We start from the raw sequence: 27,911 nt of genomic DNA, 5'->3' as shown, positions 1-27,911 counted from the left end.
GGAGAGGGAAGTGTAGGATGCCAATGACTCCCCACTACGTCCCCCTGCAACAGTACTAATCAAGCTCAAACAGAAATCGTCATTTGCGTATACAAGCGCTTTCTACCGGTATAAGTGATACTACACATTAGGCGAAACAATAGTCGGTAAGAATGTTCCCTCTGATCCCTTCTCTGTGCTGAGACCGAGAGTGGTTTGTAAAATTATACAATTTAGGAGCTTCTCTTTGTCTCAGAAACAGAGTAACGGCCAGCAACAGTCACAGTTATAACATAGTTATTCAAAAGTATTCTTTGAGTATCTATAGTGAGGTCCACGTTATAATGGTAGTGTACGATTTGCAAATGTAAAAGAGTTAGGGGTTAGGTTTTATTTAGGTTATATTTAATAATGTTTTTTCAGGATAGGTTAGGTTTTTGCTTAAAAATTGCAATATGCTAGAAGGGGCTAGGGTCCAGGTAGAGTTATGTTTTTTGATGTTTCAAAGGTAAAAGGATAGGTTAGGGGGTTAGGATTTTGCTCTGAACCACATGTTTGTGAACATGTTCATGAAATGAACCACATTTTTGTGAACATGTTCATGAAATGAACCAAATGTTTATGTTTTGTTCTAAAGATGACGAACAAATCCAAAGTATTAAATGTGAATGGGTTAGAGGTTAGGTTTTATTCAGGTTATATTTAATAATGTGTAATTAGGATAGGTTAGGTTTTTGCTTTGAAATTGCAATATGCTAGAAGGGGCTAGGGTGCAGTTAGAGTCATGTTTTTTGATGTTTCAAATGTGAAAGGATAGGTTAGGGGGTTAGGATTTTGCTCTGAAATCTAAATTATTGAATGTAAAGGGGTTAGGGGTTAGTGGTTAGGTTTTTTGGATTATATTTAATAATGTTCCATAAGGTTAGGTTAGGTTTTTGCTTTAAAATTGCAATATGCTAGAAAGGGCTAGGGTCCAGGTAGAACTATGCTTTTTGATATATTTTCAAAAGTGGAAAGATAGGTTGGGATTTTGCTTTGAAATTGCAATATGCTGGAAGGGATTAGAGGTTTTTCAAATAGTGATGTTTATTGATGTTTTAAATGTAAAAGGGGAGGTTGAGGGTTCGGTTTCTGTTTTGAAATGACAATATGCTGACTTAGTTATAGTGTTTTTTAACATCAGTTAAATAACAACTGTTATATTTTATTAATTATATTTTTCAAAAGTACTCTTTCTTTTATTAAATAAAATAATAATATATCGATTATTATATTGAAGTAAATGATAAATCATCATTGGATAATAATATTTTCATCAAATAGAATGACGATTGGCTCCAGTTACAGTGCTCGGTAACCATCATCACAAAGAACGTTACATTCAAAGAACTGACTGAATGGAACGGGAAAAACCCGTTGCTAACGCATGCGCGATACGGTGCTGTCTGAGACAGAGAGTGGTTTGTTACAATTTGAGTAAAGTGAGGTTAGAAAAATGTACGTTATCAGTAATACAGGTTTAAAAGCTTTATTTTTGTTACGCAATCAACTTGATTATCACTTATTTATGAGGGCTAAACCAATGATAAATTTATAGTAGTTATTTTTAGGTGGTATTTGTGTTGTTATTCGGCCTAAATAAACATGTGAAGTTTTATTTTTCATCAAGTTGTATTAACAAGTGAGTTTTTACTCCATGTATTTTTTTTATCACTTTGAACAGTATTGAAGAGTATTTTTTTTATGTTCAATATTATTAATTATTTCTTGTTTACTCGGAAATAAATTATCCAAGGCGTTATTCAACAACATATATATTATTAATGTAATGGAGCATGTGGAAAGCCATAACTTGACCAAAGAAAATACCATGGATCACATGGAGAGAAATAATTTGAATAATTTAGATGTAAAGGTAAGGAGAACTCAAAGCATTACTTCAAGATAATGTATTTATTATTACTTGTTGTCTATAATATGTTAACTAAATAGGGGTGCTAAGTTATCTATTTACAGGGTGACCGATTGAGCCAACTCCTCTGAATATGATTCATGAGTTGTAAAATTTCTTCCCAGTGGTTCGGAACCCACCTAAAACTTAAGGTCCATTCATCTCATTATCATTCGCCTCATTACCCACGCACAAGCCTTACCCACGCACAATGCTCATGTGGGCATTACCCTCAGCAAAAAAAAAAATCCGTCCTTGAGAGCTGCAAACCTTGTTGAAGTCACAGGTAGGCCTAACAGACCTAAATAAACTTGATGGACCATTAAAGATTAGGATTCACTTTTTCAAATTTCAAATATAAAAAATATTGCTAAAAATAGCTGAAAAAGTTGCTCTAAAATTATCAATAGGCTACATTTCCAATAATATTAATTTACTGCCATTCAAAAGCAAGAACCTAACCTTTCATTTTACTTTTTAAATATTACAGTAATCTTATTTTTCAATTAGGCTAATTAAAATCCAGCCAATCTTAGATTTTCGCCATTAACATTGAAACTCTATTAATCATTAATGGCCAACTTAGGCAGATAAAGGTGAGTGAAGGCGATCGCAGGCAAACGGCCCATCCACATACTGGCGCTGGTCAACATTGGCCTTCATTGCTCATTGGACCAACATGTAGTTGCGACGCATAGGACATTATAAGACATAGGCGATTTGTTTATTTGGATTTCTATACAGGACGATAACTAATTATAAATATAATCCTACATTAAAGTTAATTTATTAAACTAATGTGCCGACAGAGGTCTTATTAGAAAATTACTTTTTTTGAGGTCTACGTTATAATGGCAGTAGAGAAAGATAAAAGAATAGCTTTGTCGATTATCTCTACCTTGCCACTGTCTTAGGCCATAAAGAATATAGCTGTTAGCAATATATCTGCCATATATTAGCGACTTGGCCTTCACTTTTCGCATTGAGCGTTCAGTGGGTACAGTCCCTTGGATATTTGGACATGGATGGGCACGCCAAATTGTCGGTCCCGGCTGAAGTATGACAGTCTTAAGATCCATTGATGGCTTAAATGATATAAGTTATTCAGGAGAGGTGAACCTTCCCGTACTGGATTCCCCACCATCAAAACCCATACGAATTTACTTTCTAGTTCCTTGACCCTCTAGTGAGGTCTATGTTATAATGGCAGTGCTTGATTAGCAATGGTACTCCTATCCTTGTCTATCATTCAACAAAGCGGATAGCGATATCTCTCTCTCTCGCATTGCGCTGTTGCCAGATTGGCTTTTAACAATGTAGGATTGACAAAATACTTCATATTAATTAGGAAACTTTATTATAAAATTATTGAAAAATATAATCTAGATTATTTTCAACGAGAATGAACAATTAATATTACATTGATAAACCTGTATCAGCTACCGTCTATGGAAGGCATTGACAAGACAATGAGGATTGGCAACATTGTTCTCCTATCTTTCTCCACTGCCATTATAACGTGGACCTCACTGTACCATCTATACTTTATGCTCTACCTTTGGCGAATAAAATATTACTCTTGACGATCTCAAGAGCCTTCTACAATAAAATGATTTAATTTGATTAGCCTATATAAAATGTTCATGCTCTTTTCTACTTTTTAGAGAACAGAGCTTACGAGATGGAATAATTGGAGCGTTGAGTTGGTTTTGTTTCTTTACTTCTTGGCCTACATGATGACCTCTGTTATAGAAGAATCATTGTTCATTGATAAAGCCTGTCGAATCAATTTGAACATATCTGCCAACATATGTGATCACATCAGCTTGAAGGAGAATGAAAGCTACAAGAAAAAAGTGCAGGTACGGTTTTATCTGAAGGAGAGCTTTATGAGCTTAACTTTCATCTATTTTAATTGAAATTGATTTATTTTCTTCTTCTTTACAAAAATACGATATACAGGGTGTCCCATCAAGGTTGTAACAGCCGTTAACCATAGACTCTACTCGACATTTCTGACAAAAAATGTTCGGTAAACTTTTTTCCTATTGACCTTAGTTTTCGAGATATATAGATTTTTCGATATTTTCAGAATATGTCCACTTCTGGTCATTAAATACTCATTAACTCGAAAACTACTGGTCGAATTTCGATTTCAAGGGTATTGTTGGAAAGAGAATAACATTTCAAAAAAGATTAATGTAATTTTATTTGTTGTTAGATATTTTGTAGTTTTTTATTAGGGCATAAACTTAAAAAAATGCTATTCTACAAATTCAAAGTCAAATTTCAAACCGTTTTTTCTCGATTCTTCTCCGGGTAATTATAGTGGTTTCAATATTTCAAAAACTTCTCCATTCCATAAGCTTTCGAATGAGTATAAATTCGATAAGGTAAATTCCATGATGAAGTGTTCAAAACTGCTTATATTTGGAATGAACACCTTCAAAATGAGGAAATTCACAACAAGTGGTGATCTTAAGGGTGAAATCACCTGATTATTGCATGATTTTCTGTAGCATATAGTCTAAATCCTATATAAAATATAATTCATACACTTTTACAAGATCCAACAAAATTTGTTCATAAAATAATAATTCAAAGTAGTTGAATGACAGAATTTAAAAAACTGATGGGAATCATTCAGATTGTAATCAAGTTACATATCATGCTCACTGCTTACAGGAATCCAAAATAGCATTCATATTTATGTTTATGCAACTTTCTGCTACCGTCCAGAGTTGCCAGTCTCACTTCGTTGGGCCATGTCTTCATTACTTTAAACGTCAATCCAATTCTGAGAATCAGTTCCTCCCTGAACTCTACAGGTTCTCTGTAAACTTTACTTTTCACAACCCCCCAAAAGTAGAAGTCTATTGGAGTAAGATCAGGCGAGCGTGGTGGCCAACAACTTAAGGGTCCATCTTGGCCAATCCATCGCCAAGCATAATCGTTATCAAGCCACCCACGGACGTTTCTAGCATAATGAGGGAGGCAGCCATCCAACTGGAGCCACATATTCTGCCTCGAATTGAGAGGCAGAATTCATTCAATTCGTGAATCTCATTGACCAGAAAGTCCATAAGAACTTCAGCATTTATTCTTGCAGGGAAAATGAAAGGTCCATGTATGTGTATTGTGGAAATTTACAGCATCAGTTCATGTGAACGTACTTTTATCTGTGATCTGTCGTAAAAATGTTTGAAACACAATCTTGTGCTAAGATCTAAAGACAAAAATGCATCCAAGAAACAGTATCAAGTTCATTGAACTCTTGAACTTGGGTATCATGGAATGGTCGAAAGTTATTCTTCTTCAATATTTTTTGAACTATCATTCTTGAAACATCCAACATCCCAGCTGTCCGCCGGATGCTGGATCAAGGATTCTGCTCGAAATATTTTAGAATAAGATTCTCAAAAGCTTCAGAAATTAAGACGAGTCTCTCGTACCTTGAAACTGATCGTAGACCCTCGCCATATTAACATATGTCAATCTTAAAAATGTGTTATGAGATGGTTGTTTCGGTCAGGAAAATGTTTCCTGTATACTCTCTCTGCCTCTTTGAATTGCATCAACATTCTCCATACACCAATAACATGTTCAAGTACTCAATCAAGGTAAATTTCATGATAACGAACGCGAACACTTCTTTACTAGCCAAAGTTGATACATATCAATTATGCCAATTAACTGGAAAGCACACTGCAAACTATAGGCTACTGAAACATACACTATTCTTGTTATTTCATTCAGGATTTATGGTACAGGAAATAATGCTGGAAATAAATGGAAAAAGTTATAGAAAAAGTCATATCATTGTAGAATGTTAAAATGTTTATTCAAACTTCTGAATATTATCAGAGAAATCAGGTGATTTCACCCTTAAGATCATCACCACTTGTTTGTGAATTTCCTCATTTTGAAGGTGTTCATTCCAAATATAAGCAGTTTTGAACACTTCATCATGGAACTTACCTTATCGAATTTATACTCATTCGAAAGCTTATGGAATGGAGAAGTTTTCGAAATATTGAAACCACTATAATTACCCGGAGAAGAATTGAGAAAAAACGGTTTGAAATTTGACTTTGAATTTGTAGAATAGCACATTTTTTTAAGGTTAAGCCCTAATAAAAAACTACAAAATATCCAACAACAAATAAAATTACATTAATCTTTTTTGAAAAGTTTTTCTCTTTCCAACAATACCCTTGATATCGAAATTCGACCAGTAGTTTTCGAGTTATTGAGTATTTAATGACCAGAAGTGGGCATATTCTGAAAATATCGAAAAATCGATATATCTTGAAAACTAAGGTCAATAGGAAAAAAGTTTACCGATCATTTTTTGTCAGAAATGTCGAGTAGAATCTATGGTTAACGGCTGTTACAACCTTGGTGGGACATTCTGTATATACAATATAAAATGTGAAGAAGGCTCCTCATATGGGCAAATGCCTGTGAGTGAGGAGCGAGTTCCAAATACAATTGAGTATTCTATACCTGTAAGAATAAAGACAAATCATAGAAAAGTAAAGATTTTAGCTTTTAGAACTATTGATAAATAACAAGCGACAAAATACCTATAATAAAATCTAAAATACCTATTAGTAGTATAATACAGTATCTTTTCAAGTAGGTAACTTACACTTTTCAGGCTTCGACGTAGATGGATGCCAACATGCACTCCGAAACACACACACACACACACACACAGCTTAAACAACTCATAATCTATTGATATACGTAGAAATAACATAATCATCTAGTTCATTACAACTGATACTAGAGATCCACTCATCAACAATTTTTTTTAAATGACCAATTCTTTTATTTACTGTTTTTTTTTATATTTTCAGGTAATTTGGAATGAAGTATATATATTTTATAATGGGATGATGTGGAGGTGATTCTGAGGGGTTGAAATTCATTTGTACGTCAAAAGGTAGAGAGTTTTTGACCAATAACTTATCCTGAAAGTTACAGTATTATATCTACAAAACAGTCTCCAATTTATTGAAGGGTTCCCATACATATGACTCACTCTGTGTATAGATATAATATCGTAGTAAAGACTGTTTTGGGTTAATGCCTGTATTCTTTCTTTTTTTGTAATAAATAAATATTGTGGTTGCAGCTGGTGGTGTCGAACTTCCGGCAGTACGAGAGCGTGGCCATGCATGCTGTGCCCACAGTGTTGGGTGTGTTTGTGGGCGCGTGGAGTGACCGTCACGGTCGCAAATTGCCCATGCTCATGGGCCTCAGTGGAGCTGTTCTCTATGCGGCCATGCTCATTGTCAACATCGTCAACGGTCAGTAGAATGCGTTCCTCATCTACCATTCACACTGGAAACTGAGAATTATTACATGAAAGCACTTTATTCAAGTGTTGCACACTATAATAAATAAAGCGCTTTATTTAAGCACTTTACACAGAGTCGTTCTCCTCCCAACCGGGTTATACGACATGAATGCCATGGGAATCCTGTCGCTCTCCACCCTTTCAACTTGATCTTTCCAGTTTTGTCGATTTTCTTCAATCTTCTGCCATACATTTATTCATTTTTCATACATTGATACTTACACAATTATGAATTATTGGGAAAAAACAACAGGCTTAAAGCCCACAATTGTTCCTTTCCCAAATTTAGATAGAAATTGTCCAAAAATAGGTAGCTATTACACTTCATGATTAGATCAGTTGGTCAAGTTTCTCAGCTCATCGAGTGCCTATTTTAACAATTTCTTGAGATACAGAGACAAGTGGGAAATTAGCCGTCTAGTTCTTCAAGTCTGACGGCATCAATTTTTGGTTGCAGGTTGCCATATGGAGATTATGTTGAGCTCGCTTCTTACATCGAAATTATGATGCCTATCTTCCCTTGTGCACCCTTTACTGCTCTTAAAAACCTCATTTCGGCAGCCTGTAGCCTGCTCCATTCTTTCTTTGACCGAGCGAAGTGAGGTCTAAGATTCAAGTCGACGGTTTGGCATTTCTCTTTATATTTAAATGTTTGAATGTTCAAATGTTTATATGTTGCGCATTTACGGCGAAACGCGGTAATAGATTTTCATGAAATTTGACAGGTATGTTCCTTTTTTAATTGTGCGTCGACGTAGATACAAGTTTTTTTTTGGAAATTTTGCATTTCAAGGATAATATAAAGGAAAAAGGAGCCTCCTTCATACGCCAATATTAGAGTAAAAATCAGACTATAGAATTATTCATCATAAATCAGCTGACAAGTGGTTACACAGATGTGTGGAGAAGCCAGTCTATTGCTGTATTTCCATAAGGTCTATAGTTTCAATCAGGTACTTGTGGATGAGAATACTGCGTGAGGTCTACTGTTCACAGAACTACTAGTAAGTATCCAGGTTTCAGAGCGTTGGAATAGCCAGAATCTTGTCTCTCTCCTGGCTCTGTTTCTCAAAGTCGCATGTATTGTTCCACCAATGGATTGGAATCTATCCAATTCCACATTAAAGTCTTGTCACTTTATACACAAAAGCCGGTTAAATTTTAACCGTGATTAATTCCACGAGAACCAATCAGAGAAGCCGTCTTTTCAAAAACGCCTTCTCTGATTGGTTCTCGTAAAGTTAATCACGGTTAAAATTCAACCAGCTTTTGTACAACCGGGCCTGTGTCCCACGAAAGGTGTTACGGCCAAAGACCATAGACTCTACGTGAACAAACAACAAAAAACGTTCAGTAAAGTTTTCTCATATCGACCTAAGTTTTAGAGATTATCGATTTTTCGATATTTTTGAATAACTATGACTCAAAATCTTATTCTAATGCCGCATGCAGTCAATGTAGAATGTATAAAAACAACTAAATATAAGTATGCAGTATATTTTTATTCTGTATAAGTATGAAGTATTTGTTCTATTTTATTATTGTTATCTTTATAATTGGCAAATAAATGATTTTGATTTTTTTTTCAATTTCAATTCAATTTATTAAAAACACACAAAACAAGATTACAAAGAATTATGAAACAAATAAAACACAATAAAATGTTACAAATATAAAAAACCATGGGCTTTGTGGTTGGGTGTGTTGGAGAAGAGAAAAAAAGAGAGGAAGATACCGAGCCAACTATGGTTTCCCATGTAATAGGCAGGCAAAGAAGAAAAGAGAAGTAATGAGGGGAAAAAGGTAAGTGAGAAATGGGGGGAAGGAAGAAAACAGAGGAATAGGTACTCAAAATAAAGGTAAGCGAGTCCACTGAAAAATGAAAAAACAATGCTGGAGCAGAAATATGCGATTGAAGCTTGGGGTGGTGCATATGATTGTCACTTTAATAAAGTCTTCACACTACAAAAGCATCTTATAAGGGCAGCACTGGGTAAACCAAGACGATACCCAAGCAAGAAACTTTTTGAAGAATTAAGTGTTCCCACACTAAGACAGATGTATGTAACTAGAATTGTTTTGCACTTAAATAAGAATAGAAGTAATTTAGAAATTAAAAATATACCGTACCAAACTCGTTCATTAACATTAAATAATTTCAATATCAACTTAATAAAACTAGTAGTTTGTCGACACCAATTCACCTATCTTTGCAATATATTTTCAAACAAAATTCCGATAAAACTAATTAATTCAAAAATTACTAAAGCACTTATCAAGGAAATAAATGTATGGGTTGAGCAGAATATATTTTTTACAATGCCTAAATGTTAATAAATCTATTCATGATTCTTTTGAGTTTTGAATGTCTTTCTATCTTTTGTATTATTTATGAAAATTCATTAAGCACTGGGATGTGCTCACAACTGAAAATTTCATTTTTTCATTGTATTCTTCTTGATTAGTTTGCATTTAGAAGATTTAAATGTAGGCTGTATGACTTGTTTTTGGTTATCACCTGTATAATTGGTTTTAACACGAAATTATTCAATTCTTATCATTGTATTATTTTTTCATTGTATTGTATTATTATTTATAAGAAGCATTACTATAATATTTATTACATAGGTATATATTTTTTTCCATTTTTCAGTATTGCTATAGGCTACTTCGTACTGTTTGCTTTATGAACTCACAGCTAGCGCACAAGTTTAACTTTGCTGGCTGTGCCAAATCATTCATGTTTTGTAACTATTATGTAATTTTGGCGAAATAAACATTCTATTCTATTCTATTCTAAAAAAATAAAATCTCGAGTCATATATCTAAATGGAAGAAGAAACTACTGTATGTCCAGTTTTTTATATCCAGTTTAATTTTTAAATGATTTTGAGACAACTATGATGCTAAGAAAGTACCGTATGAAAAGTAAGAAGAAACCTTTGAAGTTAATTACATTTTCAATCTATAATTGTATACTTTTGAGGGTATGAAAACTTGAATTCAAGTAAACTTGATTCTAAGTGCGGGTTGCAAAAAATCAGAAAAGGCTTCTCTGATTGGTTCTCGTGAAATTAATCACGATTAAAATTTAATCGGCTTTTGTGCAACTGGGCTCAAGTTTTCAAAAACGCGCAATCAACTCAAACGTTACAAATACTTAAAATCAAGTAAACTTGTTGACTAATGTAAACCGTACTTTTTGGTTGCAGATTGGCCACTTGAGAGCATCCTGTACACAGCGACATTTCCGGCCGGAATGACCGGATCTGGATTGGCCATATTTCTGGCAGCCTTCACCTACATATCGGACATCACAACCCCTGACAGCCGAACCCACCGCATTTCACTGCTCGAGGTCGCCTATCTCATTCCAATGCCCACTGGAGTCGCTTTGGGTAAACTAAAAAAAAAAAAAATATTTTTTATTTTGGGTAAACTATTCTATCACTACATTTATCCCATATTTTTGTTTTCAACCTCCGATCACATAATTGTCACATATAAACACATAATTGACCGAGCGAAGTCAGGTCCAAGATTCAAGTCGACGGTTTGGCATTTCTCTTATTGTTTAAATGTCAATATGTTGCGCAATTACGGCGAAACGCAGTAATAGATTTTCATGAAATTTGACAGGTATGTTCCTTTTTTAATTGCGCGTCGACGTATGTACAAGGTTTTTTGGAAATTTTGCATTTCAAGGATAATATAAAAGGAAAAAGGAGCCTCCTTCATACGCCAATATTAGAGTAAAAATAAGACTATAGAATTATTCATCATAAATCAGCTGTCAAGTGATTACACAGATGTGTGGAGAAGCCAGTCTATTGCTGTATTTCCATAAGGTCTATAGTTTCAATCAGGTACTTGTGGATGAGAATACTGCGTGAGGTCTACTGTTCACAGAACTACTAGTCTATACAGTTCTGTGAACAGTAGACCTCGCGCAGTTATAAACCGCAGCTTCCTCTTATATTGTCCATCATAGTAAATCCTGTCTGAATATCTTGTCGGCGAGATATCGGTGTGAAAATGGCTAATGACTGTTGGGGTTGGTGTATCAAAAATGCTAACATCAAAAGCGAATCTCCTTCAAGTCATACTGGCAACAGGACAGCCCCGTTATTGCACGCAATCAATAGTTCATTTAATAGTGCATAAAAATTGTATTCAATGAGGCATGCGATTTATAGTCTGCACAGCAGCTGATTTTTTACCAAATTACATTGAGATATTGAATTGCATGCGTCATGGTATGCAATTTATAATCTACTCGACAGCTGATTTATGATGAATAATTCTATAGTCTGATTTTTACTCTAATATTGACGTATGAGAGAGGCTCATTTTTCCTTTTATATTATCCTTGAAATGCAAAATTTCCAAAAACCTTGTATATACGTCGAAGCGCAATTTAAAAAGGAACATACCTGTCAAATTTCATGAAAATCTATTACCGCGTTTCGCCGTAAATGCGCAACATATAAACATTTAAACATTAAAAGAAATGCCAAACCGTCGACTTGAATCTTAGACCTCACTTCGCTCGATCAATAATATGATAAAGAAAAGAATTGGCTTTAACACGTACGGGATAGGAAATTCCATTCACTTATTTCTTGAACAAGAATGTTTTCTAGCCTGTCGAAAATGTCGTGTCTTTTGCTAGAAATTTCTCGACATTGACAAACATTATCTTTAATGAAATAGCTATGGGTCGGATAAAAATTATCCAGACACCAATAGGAAGGTTCCCATGAATGAAATTTGAACGCTCATTCTGAGAAATCTAGAAGGAAAATTGAAATTCGGGCTTGGAGATGCATGAGATTGATATTTTTAGAATCGATGTTCAAAATTTGGAGAACTAAATCATTTCCGTTTTTCCAGTATGCAATCCACAAGTTGACATGTTTTGATGCGAACAAACACACAACCCTTCTCTCTCTTATTATATAGGTGCTGATATTTATAAACTGCCATTATAATAATTACATCAAGTAAAATGATAAGATAAAGTGAAATGATAAGAGATAAAGAGATGATGAAGTAAAATGATCTGTGATAGTTTCAGTTACTTCTTTGTAACGAAATTCTTTCTGTTTCCAGGGTCCTATATTTTCACAAACGTTGTCAACAGATCGTACCTGGCAATGTTTAGCATTCAGTTGGCGCTACAGGTGGTGGCGTTTCTGTATGCCTGCCTCACAATGAAGTGCAAGACGAACCACTCAACTGTGGCCGAGCATAGCGGCGACAGCCATTGCTTCTGGGGCGTTTGCAACTGGAATATTGTGGTGGAGACGTGGCGGACTTTAACCAGGAAACATCCCAATAATCGAAGAATTCTTCTAATTGCAATCATTTGTGCGATGGGTCTTTACACATTCCAAAGAGGTAAAAAAAAACTCAAATTATGATTTGGAAACAGATAATAAGTCTCTACTCCTACTGGCGAACAAGTGTTCACTTATGCCAGTAGTATTCACCTCCAGCTTTATAATAATAAGATACTTGATATAGCCATTTAGAATAATCTATATAATCATCACGTCTTAACTGCTGGACTGATTTACTTGAAATGTTGCATATAAATGTTTAATTAACCGAAGATTCTTATAGGCCTATTTTCAATTCTTCTAGATTTCATTATGTCAAGTTTTCAGTTTGTCAAGTTTTAAAAATACCCTTGCGAAGCACGGGTTACCTGCTAGTAATTAATATCGGGGACCGAGCTTCGCTCTGGAGTACAAAAGCATAAAAAATTTATTACGAGAGAATAAATTATTATAACATTCATACAGAAATGTTCTATCTAATCACAGTAAATTGGGATTAATTCTCAGAGGAATGCAAAAATTTCCCTCACAAAGGCCCAGTTGCACAAAAGCCGGTTAAATTTTAATCTTGATCAACATCACGTGGACCAAATCATAGAAGACTATTATTTTCAAAAAGATGGATCTACTGGAATTAATCAGGATTGAAAATAACCTGGCTTTTTTGCAACCGGCACTAAGTACCTGATTGATTGATTACAAAAGTCCAACAGCTGAGTCATAATTTTGACATAGTGCCTCCCACACACATAAACTCGCTCACTCACTTACATCACCAACAGATGACGAAATAATTATTATCAGCTGTTTTTCCAAGGATGAATAATAATTATCCTTTTAATGTCCTTCAGCGAGTTTTCCTAGGGATGAGACCTAGTGCAGTCGAATCTTTATATTATAAACCTACTATGTTCTGAATTTCGTGAGAATTGTTAGAGCCGTTTTCGAGATCCGGTGAAATACAAACATATAAACATCCAAAAATATAAACAGAAGCAGCTCGTTCAATAGTATAGGATTGTTTTTCTAACTGTCAAAACTTCGTATTGTTTTTGTATTTTTGGTGGAATTGAAAAATTGAATGATTCCGTTGACAAGAACCTGGATTTACCAATTCCTTTTATTATAAAACAGACATTTATTGTCAACGTTATAATGGTAGTATTCAATTAACATTGGTGTTGCTATCCTTGTCTATCATTCCACAAAGCAGATGGTGTATCCTTCTCTATCTCCGCAGATCGTTATTCTACAATGTAGGAATATATTCAATTAACAACATTTCTAATTTAGTTCATTTTTAGTTCATTTATTTATTTATTTATTTTTTAAAATTTAATATATAAATGTATTCGACAAATTTATAAATGTATCATTCACTGCAATATGATAATATCAAAAATACAATATAAAAGTAACTATACTATCTAAACAGAAACTCAACATCTTCTAGTGAAAACAACCAAGATTTCAATTCCTTGAGAAAAATTCTTAAATTTTAACTAGAGGACACATGGAAAGGTAGATAATTATAAAACTTTAAAGCACAAAAAGTAAAAAATCTCAATTAGGCCTATGGAAATTCATTATTTAATTTGTTGAAAAATATATCTTCTTGTCGAAAATAAGTGTCAAGTATTTATAGTGAGGTCTACTTTATAATGGCAGAATTTTGATGGACAACGGTGTTGCTATCCTTGTCTATCATTCGACAAAGAAGAAAGCGCTGTTTTCTAGCTCTGCAACGTTGAGATATCGTTTTTTATCAATGTAGAAATACAATTAATTAACAAAGTATTTCATCTTAATTATGAAAATTTATTATGAAATTATTGAAAAATATAATATCTTGCTTAATAAAATATAATTATTTTAAACGAGAATGAACAGTTAATATAACATCAATAAACCTGTTTCAGCTACCGTCTATAGAAGGCATTGGCAAGACAGAGGATCAGCAACGTTTTTCTCCTATCTTTCTCCACTGCCATTATAACATGGACCTCACTGAAAGTTATAGAATTACCATGAAAGGAAACAAGCTTGAAACAGTTTGTCATACTTCTTATTACTTTTGCTTACTTCATAGCTGACAAATAAGGAATAAGTAAAGGAATAATACTCACAAATAAAATTAATTGACCTATATTAATTAGAAATAGGCCTACAATAGTTATTTGTGCAACTTGTGAGCAAAGTGACAGTTTGCTGCACCGAAAGAAACGTTTACGCCCGAGCCGTGGGCGAGGGCGGAATGGTTTCTTGAGTGCAGCAGAGGAACTTTGCTCACATATTTCACATTAAACTTTTCCTACGTTTCCTACAGTACATGTTTATGAATAAAGATTTTTTCAATTCAATTACTATTTAATATGAGAAGTGGTTGATTATGGGTAAAATGATGGCTGAAATCCATCAAATGTTTGTGTGTGTGATGCTGTTATTGATAACAACCTTAATTCATTTAAAAATTAATAATACAATTGAAGTTGAAAATTCTTAGCGAAAGTTCTCATTTTTATTCATTCAAGAAATCAAGAATCAGAAGAAATACAGATAGAACAAAAAATTTGCATTCAAAATACATGCCAACAGCTGATTGGGATGGCTGCAAGATGGCTGAACCGACAAGCGCGCGACCTAGCGGGAAGAATCGTACCTAAGTTTGTTTCATCCAGCTAAAAAGTACTGAAACAGGATTCAGAAATTTAGACTTTTGCTCAAATTACCGAGAAAAATGCTCAAAGTAAACTGAAAAATATTCATAAAAATAACATAGACAACAGAGAATATTTATTGTAGTATTCTCATGTTTTTTTTTTTCATTTATATGGATATCGAACAGTAATCATTCAACCTCAAAATTCGAATTTTATAATGTATATTTGCTACTTTTCTCATTGCTTGCAGTTGAAATAATAATTATCAATAGAAAAGAACTATTATTTATTATTAAATGATGAGAATTCATAAAAGATGATTATTTAATTATGATTTAGATGAACATTATTCTTGTTTTGGATTTCTAGATTGGGATTTTATCATAAATGTAGGGTAGCCATTGAAATGATTCTTATCTAAATCTAACCACAGTCATTGTTACCAACTTTATTTTTGTTTTCGTGCACTAATCCTCCATATAACCCACCAACTATTTTGTGTTGCCATGTTGCAAATCTGGAGTACGCAAAGTAATACTTTGCGCACTAGAGCGGAAAAGTGATTCTTTGCGTTCTGTAATCAGTGCAGGAATGGTCACTTTTCAAGGTAACTGTAGGAAAATAGTTATTTGTGCAACTAGTGCGCAAAGTGACAGTTTGCTGCACCGAAAGAAACGTTTACGCCCGAGCCGTAGGCGAGGGCGGAATGGTTTCTTGAGTGCAGCAGAGGAACTTTGCGCACGTATTTCACATTAAATTTTTCCTATAGTTACCATTGAATATGAAAAGTGGGTAATTATGGGTAAAATTCCCTGAAATGCATCAAATATTTTTCTGTGTAATTTTATTATTAATAAATAAAATTGAAAAATAATGTAGTAGTAAATGAATGAAGGCGGCTGTCACTCATGTCGCTGTCCTCGTTTTCCATCGTTATTATTATAACGTGCACCACAACACTATATCACAGTCACTGTTACCAACTTCATTTAGATTTTGCTGCACTGGTGCTCCATATAACCTACTAACTATTTTGTGTTGCCATGTTGCAAATCTGGAGTGCAGGAAATTTTTTTTCCGCACTAGAGCGGAAAAGTGATTCTTTGCGTTCTGTAATCAGTGCAGGAATGGTCACTTTTCAAGGTAACTGTAGGAAAAAATATTTGTTGAATGGTTTGATTGAAGAAAACTGAAATTTGAAGTTTTTCCTTGGAATTACATGAGTCGGAAGATTAATGCACAAATAGATTGAATTTAAACAAACTGAAAACTTGACGTAATGAAATCTTGAAGAATTCAAAATAGGCCTTATAACCATCCTTGGTAAATTAAGAATCGATATGCAAAATTTCAAGTAGATCAGTCCAGTAGTTTAGACGTGATGATGTGTCATTCGTGAATTTCCTATACCGTTCGTGTTTAAGCAAGTTCTTTCCTTCATTAGAGTGTAGATTATAGAAAATAACTAGTACCATTTTAAATTATACATGACTGGTTTCGAAATGTATGTGTCCTTTTTCAAATGATTTTTTAAATTTTGTTTATTTGTTTTGAATTGCTTATTGAAGTTTAATTTTTTTTGTTTCAGATGAGAAACACATATTTTTCCTGTATACTCAATTGAAGTTCCACTGGTCTGTATCAGAGTTCAGCAAATTCAGAACTTTCCATTCCAGTATGATAGTAGTATGTAAGTTTCTGCTTTCTGTTTACAATTAATATTTCAAGTTCATTATTAATTCATCATATTAATGACCACCTGTTAAAATGTCGTCTTGCTCCACAATGCACAAGACATGTTCGTTTTGTATTCAAATATCGGGGCACCGAGCTTCGCTCGTTATCCATTTATTGATAAACATAACACAATACTTCAAAATGATTGGGGAAGGACTAACAGGCACAGCCCAAAACTGTTTCTTTCCCGAATTTTGATTTATACACTATAAATGGTTTAAAAGGTAGGTTATGTTTCATACACTTGAATTCAGGTTCAATTTTCAGTTCAAACATTTAAAAACAAAAAAGTTCTAATTTAGTTTGTTTACAAACCAAATTGAATAAAAAAATAACACTCACTAATCACTTAAAACTGTAAAATAATGATTAACTTTGAATATTATGATATACCATGACATGCCAACAAATCAGATTATTTTGATCGAGTCTATTAAAATTTATAGTGAGGTCCACGTTATAATTGCAGTGGAGAAAAATGTTGCCGATCCTCTGTTTTGTCAATGCCTTCTATAGACGGTAGCTGATCCAGTTTTATTGATGTAATATTAACTGTTCATTCTTGTTTAAAATAATCAATTATACTAAACGAGCAATTTCTGTGTTTATATATATGGTTATTTTTATATCTGGCTATATTTATATCTGGTTATTTATGCTTTACGGATCTCGAAAACGGCTCCAACGATTTTTACGAAATTTTGAACATAGTAGGTTTATGATATAAAGATTCGATTGCACTAGGTCTCATTCTTTGGAAAACTCGCTGAACGACATTAAAAGGATAATTCATCCTTTGAAAACAGATGATAATTCCGTCGTCTCTGGATAACAGAAGATGCGTGTGCCTGTGTGGGAGAGAGACAGAATTATTTCCAGCTGTGTAATCATAATCAATCATAATGGAACATTATGGACTATTTATAGTGTATAAATCAAAATTCGGGAAAGAAACAGTTTTGGGCTGTGCCTGTTAGTACTTCCCCAATCATATAACAGAATTGTGTTCGGTTATTGAAAGTCAATAAATAAATAACGAGCGAAGCTCGGTACCCGATATCATTCAACTAGAAAATTTATAGAATTGGTGATTTCAGACGTTTGTTATAGTGGTTAGAAGTGAATTGAATCAGTAACTTACCTGAATGTTTAAACCTTATTGTCACAAAGTGTTTCGGAGGATTTGGCTATTTGTGTAGTAAGCAGGTTAGTTTTGCAAGTGCACTATGTTGAGAAACTGAGAATAGCTTTTACAAGTATATTACTGTATTGCAGTTGTTGTCAGCTTGAGACTCACTAACTAACCGTCCTGTGATTAGATAACATGGTGTTGCGGACTGTGTTCTCTGCGACTCAACGATCAGCTGCTTTTTGAATAACGGTAACTTTTGTTTACTCGTGCGGTAACCTAGCAACCAACCAAGTAGCCTCTGCTTGTAGACCAATCAACGATTGAGACGGTTTAAAGTCTGCAGGCGGTTTTTAGTTTGAATTGCTGTGCTTTCCACTTGATGCTGTTTTTAGGAAGGTTCTGATACAGTGTTATTCTTCAATCAATAAATAATATAAGAATATCTGATAACATGAACTCGGCAATAAAGCAGTGCAAAACGGCCAAAGGTATTCCGGCTATATTATACAGGGGTATTAAATTTGGGAAGGATTCATACACGGGTAAAGGGGATGTTACGTGGAAATGCCTAAAAAAGAACTGTACTGTTTTAATAAAAACGAATTCAGATACTTCTGTGATTAGAAGTGTAACGGGTCAACATGCGCATGAAGTTGTGTCGTATACCGAGAATGACGCTGCTCTCAGCTTGGAGCAAGAGAATGAACATTTAAAAGCGCGTATGAAGGTATTGGAGGAACAGTGGAACGCCGCAATTGATCGCTCTATGGATCTCGATATTCGCCTCATGGAATTATCATCTTGTGAGTCGCGATTGAATGATAAAACGGAAAATACTGACAAGCTCACACATGTAAATCCACTTGTAGATCGTTTGAGCCAGTTTCTTAGAACAGAACTCCTTTCGGATGCGGACATTGATTGTTATTGTAGTTTTTTAATTGATTCGTTTCCTGGAAATTATGTGGTCCTGCCAGCAATAACGGCAATGATTATCAATGATGAGGAAGCTGATTTATCTTTCATAAGTAATAGTGTTAAAGAAAATAATTTTACTGCTTTTGTAATAAATGACGGTCGGCAGGCAGAAGCAATTGACGGATGGTGCGGTTCCCATTGGAGTATTGTTATTTATGATTCTTTTAATTGTAAATTTTATATAATGGACTCGATGAACAGATGTAATGAGAAAATCTCCATGTCTCTGATAAGAAGAGTTGGCTCAATCTTAAACTACAAGGAAATAATTATCCTTCCATGTCCTCAACAGACTAATAATTACGATTGCGGAATTTTTGCTATGTATTTTCTAGAGGAAGTATTTAAATATAGGAAAATGAATAGGAGTTTAACCTGTCTGGAAAATGGCCTCTCTCTTAATGTAAACTTTGATGCTACTGTATATAGGTGGAAAATTCTATGTAAAGTTTGTAGTTTTTTAAAACCCAAGTCTTGTGACTTGATGATTTTCAATGATTCCCAATGCAGTAAAAACTCAATGTCATATCCTAGCTCTAAAGAGACAATAATTTCCAAGAATAGAGATACTTCTCTTGGAAATACATCCACAAAGAAAGCTAGCACTAAGACAGTTGGAAAGGTTGTTAGAATATTTGGTGATAGTCATGGTCGTGATTTGGTGAATGGTTTGAATGGAGCCGTACCGGAAAATTCAACTAGTGGCTTTATCATGCCAGGTGCTAAATTTGAACCAATTGTAGATAATATTAAGAGTGGTACTAGTAATCTTACCAATAGTGACCATGTGGTTATTGTAGGAGGAGCAAATAATGTATACTGTAATCAGGCCGCTAATTTTTTAAAAAGTATGCTTTCCCTTCTTCAGGTATTGAGTTTCACTAATGTATTAATTTCAACAATACCTATAAGACATGATCTACCTGAATGGTCTTGTGTAAACAAAGAGATAAGGAAAACTAATAGTAAAATAAAAAGGTATTGTGGAAGAATGCATAATGTTCAGGTGATAGATCTTACTGACCTTAAGAGGGAACATTTTACCAGGCATGGGCTACACCTGAATTGGAGAGGTAAGAAGAGGATGACGGAAAAAATTATTGGATTGATGGAAAATAAGATAAATGAAGAAGTTATTGGTCTTGAATATGACCTCAACTCCCCGGAAAACTAGTGGTTGGTCCTGTTGATATAAGTATTAACAGAAAAATCTTGGAAGGTAATAGAAAACAGGACCGTAGCTCTAATTTTCCACCTGCTTCTGAACCCACTCATAGTAGTAATTTGAAGTATTTTCACTGGAATGTGCAATGTCTTAGGAATAAGTTGGATTCGATTGAGTACTATTTACATTCTAATAGGATTGATATTGCATGCTTGGTTGAAACCTGGCTCGAAATTGATGAGGTGGAGTTGTATAGAATTAAAAATTACTCAGTTGCGAGTTCATATTGTAGGTCTCTCAGGAGACATGGTGGTTCAATTATTTATGTTGAAAACAAAATTACATTTAAGCCACTTGAGGTTATTAACAGTATGTCTCTGGAAATGGTTATTGAAGTATCAGCGGTGTTGCTAAACGAGTATAATACTATAGTGGTATCGCTATATAGACCTAATACAAATAATACACGGCAGTGTTTTATGATCTTCATGGAAAGGTTGGCTTGCATTCTTGAATATTTGAGTAAACACAATTCTAAAATAGTTTTCTGTGGAGATTTTAATGTTGATTTCAGGAAAAGAGGTGACATTGTTTCTGAATTGAGAAATATTTTTTTATCTTATGGATTAAGTTATTGTTTTGAGGGTATTACTAGGCCTGGGAAAAATTATGACACGTGCATAGATAACATTTTTACCAATGTGGAAAATCATTTTTTGTCTTGTGAAATAGTAAAAACTCTTGTTTCTGATCACTGGGCTCTTCTTCTAGCAGTCAAATGTAAAAATGAAGGTAAAACTAAGAAAAAAACAGATGCAGCAACAGTTGAACGTTTAGTGCGTAGCATGAATAACAAAAACATTTATGCTTATGAGTGTCTACTGAGTGCTGTAGATTGGTATAAAATTTATCTGAATAATTCATTGGACATGAAGGTTGATTACTTTCTCGAAATTTTTTTAAATGTAATAAATAAAGCTTTTCCGCTTAAAAGAGTTAGGTATAAGACCACTTTGCCGAAACAAAATAGAGTATACAATCCCGAGTTGAATTGCTTAAAGGATAAATGTGACTGGCTCTATGATATATACTCAAGAACAGGTTCATCTCATGCTAAAGCGCTGCTTAAGAAATATAAGAAATCGTTTAAAAAATTGCTTGAAGAAACTAGGCGCAAAAAGAATGACAACTTCATAGAATCTTCTAGCAATAAGAGTAAAGCGATATGGAGTATTATTAATAGTGAATGTAATAAAGAGGGTCAAATCAAAGTATCTGATAGCAAATTAGATCCATTTGAATTTAATAATTTCTTTGTTGATAAGATCAATGAAATTGTAAAAAATGTGTCTCAAAAAGTGAGGAGCCAGAACTCTACCAACTATTTGTGTAGTAGCTTAAAACCATCTTGTTCATTTAAGTTCAGTTTAGTTAGTAAGGGTGAAGTTGAAAGCGCTATCAATACCATGAAAGCAGGTAGATGTGAGGATGTTTATGGAATAAACACCTTGGTTGTGAAACTAGGAATGAATTATTTGAGTGATGTTTTGACTCATATTATAAACAGTTGTATATTGAGCTCCATCTTTCCAGATGCACTTAAGCGTATAAAAGTGATTCCCATATTCAAAAAAGGATGCAAATCTGAGTGCAATAGCTTCAGACCTATTTCACTTGTTCCTATTATTTCCAAGGTGTTCGAAAAAGTATTGAATAAACAAATAGTTCAGTATTTTGAAGTCAATCGTCTTTTTAGTGACTGCCAATATGGCTATAGAGCAGGACTGGGAACTGTCAAAGCAACTGTTTCTCTCTTTAATTTTCTTATTGAGTCATTGGAGAAGAAAAATCCAACTGAAATAAGTTTATTTGACCTCTCAAGAGCTTTTGACACGGTATCTCATGAAATTCTTATGAACAAACTGGAGTATTATGGTTTTGAGAAGTCTGCAAGCAATCTCATACGTTCTTATTTGAGCAATAGGTTGCAAAAGGTAGCTTTCAATGGTAATGAGTCTAGTTACTTGCCTGTTTCCTATGGTGTGCCACAAGGCTCTATTTTAGGCCCAATTCTGTTTATTATTTATGTAAATGACATGCCAAAAGTAATTGGACCATCAGCTAAAGGATACCTGTTTGCTGATGATCTAGCGATTTGTGTTAGCACAAAGACCCTTTCAACTAACGACAGACCAATAAATGAGATGACTCTTATGGTTGAGAACTGGTGTAATGCGAACCTGTTGTGTCTAAATTCAGATAAAATTCAAAAGCTCAGTGTTTCGTATAGCAATAGTTTACATGATGGTGGCCAAAGCATGGTTAATTTTCTTGGATTTATCATAGACTCAAAATTGAAGTGGAACAGTCATATTGATAAAACGGCGAATAAGATGAGTAAAGGACTTTTTATGCTGAGAAAGTTGAGAACAATTGTGAACTTACAGGTCTTAAGAACTGTATACTTTTCACATTTGCACAGCCATCTGTCCTATGGAACTTTAATTTGGGGCTCTCAGAAATATAGCAGTAAATTATTCAGGTTGCAGAAGAAAGCGGTAAGATTGATTTGTGGTCTTCCTTACAGAGGTCACTGTAGAGAGAGTTTCAAATCCATTTGTATTATGACACTTCCCTCATTATATATTTATCAATGTTTAGTTTATGTTAAGGAAAACCATAGCTCATATGTTCAACAGGGTGTGTGTCATAAATATAATACCAGGAGGAAGAACAATCTTGCTATAAATTTTTGCAATTACTCTAGGTCACAAAAAACATTTTACTACATAGCTATTAAGCTTTTCAATGCTTTACCTGAGAGGATGCAAAGTTTACCATTGAATGTATTTTCAAAAATTATCAAAAGATTCCTGTTAAAGAATGCGTTCTATACATTGGAAGAGTATTATGAAAGTGTGTGTTCTATGAATATTTTCCATGACAATTCATCATAATTGTACTGTAGTTACCTCCTGTAATGTGTTTAATGTATTGAGACTGTTATTGATTGCTATTTGGATTTTCTTATTAGTTAATAGTGAGACTCTGTTGCTTGTATGTTTAATGTGTTTTTTGTTGATTGTATCTTTGACTTGTGTAATGCCCTTGATGTCCTCAAGGGTTTCTGCAAATAAAGAAAATTTTGAATTTTGAATTTTTTTATTTTATTAAACAAGAAATAATATTTTTCAATAATTTTATAATGAATTTTTGTAATTAATATGAAATATTTTGTTAATTAATTATTAATTCTTCATTGTTAAAAGATGATCTGGCAACAGATCAAAGCGAGAAAGAGATAGTTCTATCCGCTTTGCTGAATGATAGACAAGGATAGCAATACCATTGCTAATCAAACACTGCCATTATAAAGTGGACCTCACTATACGTGCAGTCTATTTTTTAAGTAAATAAACAATTTTGTTCACTCACTGACTGGAGTACTCTCAAACGGCAAGCGTTAATTTTCAACTGTGGCAATCGGAAATGGTTTCTTGCTTAGGAATGTGCTGTGGATTGTGTTTTATTATGATTTTCAAAAAGTTTGTTTGATTAGTTTTTTACTTTCCTTTTCCTATTTACCATAGGTAAGGAAAGTATTGCTTTCCGAAAAAATTAAGGTACCCCAATTTACAAATTTCTATACGTTTCAAGGTCTCCTGAGTCCAAAAAAGTGGTTTTTGGGTATTGGTCTGTGTGTGTGTGTGTGTGTGTGGTGTGTGTGTGTGTGTGTGTGTGTGTGTGTACACGATATCTCATCTCCCAATTAACGGAATTATTTGAAATTTTGAACTTAAGGTCCTTACACTATAAGAATCCGACACGAACAATTTCGATCAAATGCAATTCAAGATGGCGGCTAAAATTATAAATAAATATAATTTTATTGCCGCTCAACATTACAATAGTTATGGACAACGTCAGAAATTATTGTTTAGCAAAATGGCGAAAATGTTGTCAAAAACAGGGGTTTTCGCGATTTTCTCGAAAACGGCTCCAACGATTTTGATCAAACTCATACCTAAAAAATGCATTGATAAGCTCTATCAACTGCCACAAGTCCCATATCTGTAAAAATTTCAGGAGCACCGCCCCATCTATGCAAAGTTTGATTTTAGATTCCCAATTATCAGGCTTCAGATACAATTTAATCAAAAAATTTCAAGTGGAAAAAATTAAGCATAAAAATCTCTACAATTAATGTTCAGTAACATTTTACCTAAAATTGAAAATAAACTCGAAATTCGAGAAAATAAGATTATTCAATTGCAAACTGTTGGCAACTGTTGATTCTATTAAATCATTCACTATGAAGAGATAGCAGACCTCGTGTGTCTGCAGCGTTATTGTCCTGTCACCAGCTGCCTCAGATCTTTGAATAGTAGACTTGAGATGCGCGTGAACACTAGCGTCAGGTGATCAATTTTCATAACGGCAATGAAAGTTGTGTGAGTGCGCCACACCAGATTTTTCAGTTTTGATGAAAGTTATAACATGTGGGTGTTGTGTTTTATTATAATTGTCAAAAGGTTTGTTTGATTTGAAGTGTGGATTTTGTTGTTTAGGTCTTTTGGCAGCTACTCCTCTATTCACAAAAGTATTTGGAATGAGGGATACAATTGTGGCCAGTATTGGTTGTTTGGCCCATGCTTCTGGCAGAGTGATATTTTCACTGGCACAACAGCGCTCCACTCTCTACTGTGGTCAGTTATACACTGTTATCTATATCTATCTATAATATAATAAGGGAAAGAATTGGCTTATACATGTACGGGATAGGAAATTCACGAATGACGCATCATCACGCCTCAACTACAGGACTGATTAACTTGAAATTTTGCATATAGATTCTTAATTTACCGAGGATGGTTATAGGTATATTTTCAGTTCTTAAAGATTTCAGTACGTCAAGTTTTTAATTAGACCCCTGCGAAGCCCGGGTTAACTGCTAGTTACCAATACTTGTTGCTTGATTGAAGTTCAAGTTTAATAATTGTAATGAAGATTTAGGGCCGGTTTCCGAGCTCGGGACTTAGCTAAGTCCTAGACTTTAAGGCTGTTTGGTACACTTTTTTTCATTATTTAAATTGGATAATCTTTTTCAATATAATTGTTGAGATCATTATAAGAGTGAGAAAAAGTGGCAACTGAAATTTTCAAGTGGTCTAATAAAAGCGAGTTATGGGTTGTTGAAGTGCTAAATTCAGTTTTCTTTCCAGATCATAAACGGTTTCCAATTTTTCATTGGAGTTTTTTTTTAATATATTCAGAATATCATTGGCTTTGTTCTAATATGCGTTTTTTCGCGATTTATGCCAAAATAAACAAGTTATTGAATTCACAAAAAATGTTACTTTTTTATTTATGAACGATATTGGGAATAAAATGTTTTAGTTTGGAAAGATACATTTTTTGAATTTTTAAGAGAAGTTCTGTTAATATAGTGTTACTTATAGTAATATATAGTAACAATTAGTGTTACTTATGTTGGCAGTGCCAAAAGGGAAAAATTACTTTTACAATGAAGTTAACTGAACATTTCATTTTACTTCTACTACTGTACTATGTCAAGTTTATTTATTAAGTTATTTACTTAATCTATTGTACATAAGTATTTAGTATAATTTATAATTTTGTTTCTGTTTTGTATAGTTAAATTTTCATTTTGTTTCATTTTATTTTAATGATGTAATGTGCTTTTTTTGGCGAAATAAATTCAATTCAATTAATAGTCGAAACCGGTAATGATCAGGAAAGAAAACGGAATCTGGAAAATTATTACTTCTACAACCCATAACTCGCTTATTAGACCACTTAGAAATTTCAGTTGCCACTTTTTCTCACTCTTATAATGATCTCAACAATTATAACAGCCTTAAACAGCTGGAGTCAGAAAAATTGGTTTTCCAAAACGGGGCGTAGTCGCAGTCATTGTCATAGTCACGTTTGAATTAAATTTCGAAAAACTAGAAAATTGAACACAAAATAAAATAAAGAGAAAATAGTGTAAAGTCTCAGCTATTTTGTATTATTTAGTAATGTCTAATTTCGTCAAGGAAAAACGTTTTCAATAATTATAGAAATGAGAAAATAAAAACTACGACTACTTGTATAAAAGCTGCGACTACGCCCCGTTTCGGAAAGCCAATTTTCTGACTCCAGTTATGTAAAATCTAGGACTTGGCTAAATCCCGAGCTCGGAAACCGGCCCTTAAAGTTTCAATGAAATTGAAATGAGGTGGTCAATGACTAGTGGTTAGGAAACTCAAGTTTGAATAATGAAATTATAGACTATTACTGAACCGAAGTAAATTTTCTCTCTTAATAAATTAATAAATGGACAAAGAAATTCTTTGATCCTCCTTTTAGGCCCAGTTGCTCAAAAGCCTGTTAATTTCAATCATGATTAAATGCCACGAGAACCAGTCAGAGAAGGATTATCGTGGCATTAAATCACTGTTAAGATTATTTGACAGGCATTTGTGCAACCGAGTTTTAGTCTCATAGAGTCCTGTTAAAAACTTGAAATTTTGCTTCCTTTAAAATAATCAGTGTCTTCTATTATAATTATAATAGAGGATAGAATTGGCTCATACACGTACGGGATAGGAAATTCACGAATGACGCATCATCACGTCTCAACTACAGGACTGATTAACTTGAAATTTTGCATATAGATTCTTAATCCGGAGGATGGTTTCAGGCCTATTTCAAATTCTTAAAGATTTCAGTAGTTAACGTTTTCAGTTTCTCAAGTTTTTATTAAACCCTTGCAGAACATGGGTTACTCTCTAGGCTATAATACAATAAAGGAAAGAATTGGCTTATACATGTACGGGATAGGAAATACACGAATCATTATCACTGAACTGATTAACTTGCAATTTTGCATATAGATTCATAATTTACCGAGGACGGTTACAGGTATATTTCAGTACGTCAAGTTTTCAATTTGTCTAAATTTAATCTATTTTTGCTTTAAACTTCCGACTTATGGAGTTCCACAGACACTTTCAGTTTTCTTCAATCAAACCATTCTACAATTTTCCAGTATTTCAAATAGGATAGAAAAAACGTTTATTGAATAAATAAACTACCTATCTTAAGCGAACCTCAAAGAGTCTGCTTGACAAGGTGCCATATACAAAACATGTAAATTCAAATATAAATAAATATACATATATCAGTGAACTATATTTTCACAAAAATTTACTTATCAGTTAATATTATCATGATATTAACTTAACAATTGTTGGCTCAGCTCTCAAAAATCTTAAAAGTAGGCTAATCGAAATTATAATAAATAAAATTAAAATAGATTAATCTATTTTATTTGTGAATAAATTGAATGTGTGTGTAGTGAATAAATATTATTTTTTTAGTATAGTGATATGAAGTTTGTAATAATAATTTCAGCATACAAACATAAATTTTATGTATCGATCAAATGTCTGGTTGAGGTATTGCATTTAGTTGGTTTAATGACTACTCTATAATATAAGCATATTATGCTTCCTCATCTGAGCTTAGACCTTCTGACCTATTCCAAATGTACGTTTTTAAAATAGAGATGCTTCCCATGTTATTTAAATGTAGTCA

General features: G+C 33.6%; 1 protein-coding gene across 4 annotated transcripts in view; it reads left to right on the top strand.

The window, feature by feature from the left end:
* Window positions 1-1,445: 1,445 nt before the first annotated feature.
* Window positions 1,446-27,911, top strand: part of LOC111045197 (proton-coupled folate transporter) — a 40,077-nt gene continuing 13,611 nt past the window's right edge. The window contains exons 1-9 of one of the 4 annotated variants that reach the window (XM_039420361.1): window positions 1,456-1,677; window positions 1,712-1,888; window positions 2,217-2,226; window positions 3,593-3,792; window positions 7,071-7,245; window positions 10,508-10,693; window positions 12,408-12,695; window positions 16,886-16,987; window positions 24,878-25,015. In XM_039420361.1, coding sequence (XP_039276295.1) covers window positions 1,808-1,888; window positions 2,217-2,226; window positions 3,593-3,792; window positions 7,071-7,245; window positions 10,508-10,693; window positions 12,408-12,695; window positions 16,886-16,987; window positions 24,878-25,015 — 1,180 coding nt within the window. In that variant the 5' untranslated portion in view covers window positions 1,456-1,677; window positions 1,712-1,807. Of the gene's footprint in view, window positions 1,895-2,216; window positions 2,227-3,592; window positions 3,793-7,070; window positions 7,246-10,507; window positions 10,694-12,407; window positions 12,696-16,885; window positions 16,988-24,877; window positions 25,016-27,911 lie in introns of all 4 variants that reach the window. The other 3 variants (XM_039420362.1, XM_039420364.1, XM_039420365.1) reach the window with 3 other exon arrangements.

This window comes from Nilaparvata lugens, chromosome 2, assembly GCF_014356525.2.
Source record: "Nilaparvata lugens isolate BPH chromosome 2, ASM1435652v1, whole genome shotgun sequence".
Taxonomy (NCBI): Eukaryota; Metazoa; Arthropoda; class Insecta; order Hemiptera; family Delphacidae; genus Nilaparvata; species Nilaparvata lugens.
Note: the sequence above shows the minus strand (reverse complement) of the source record. Positions and strands in the feature narration are given on the sequence as shown.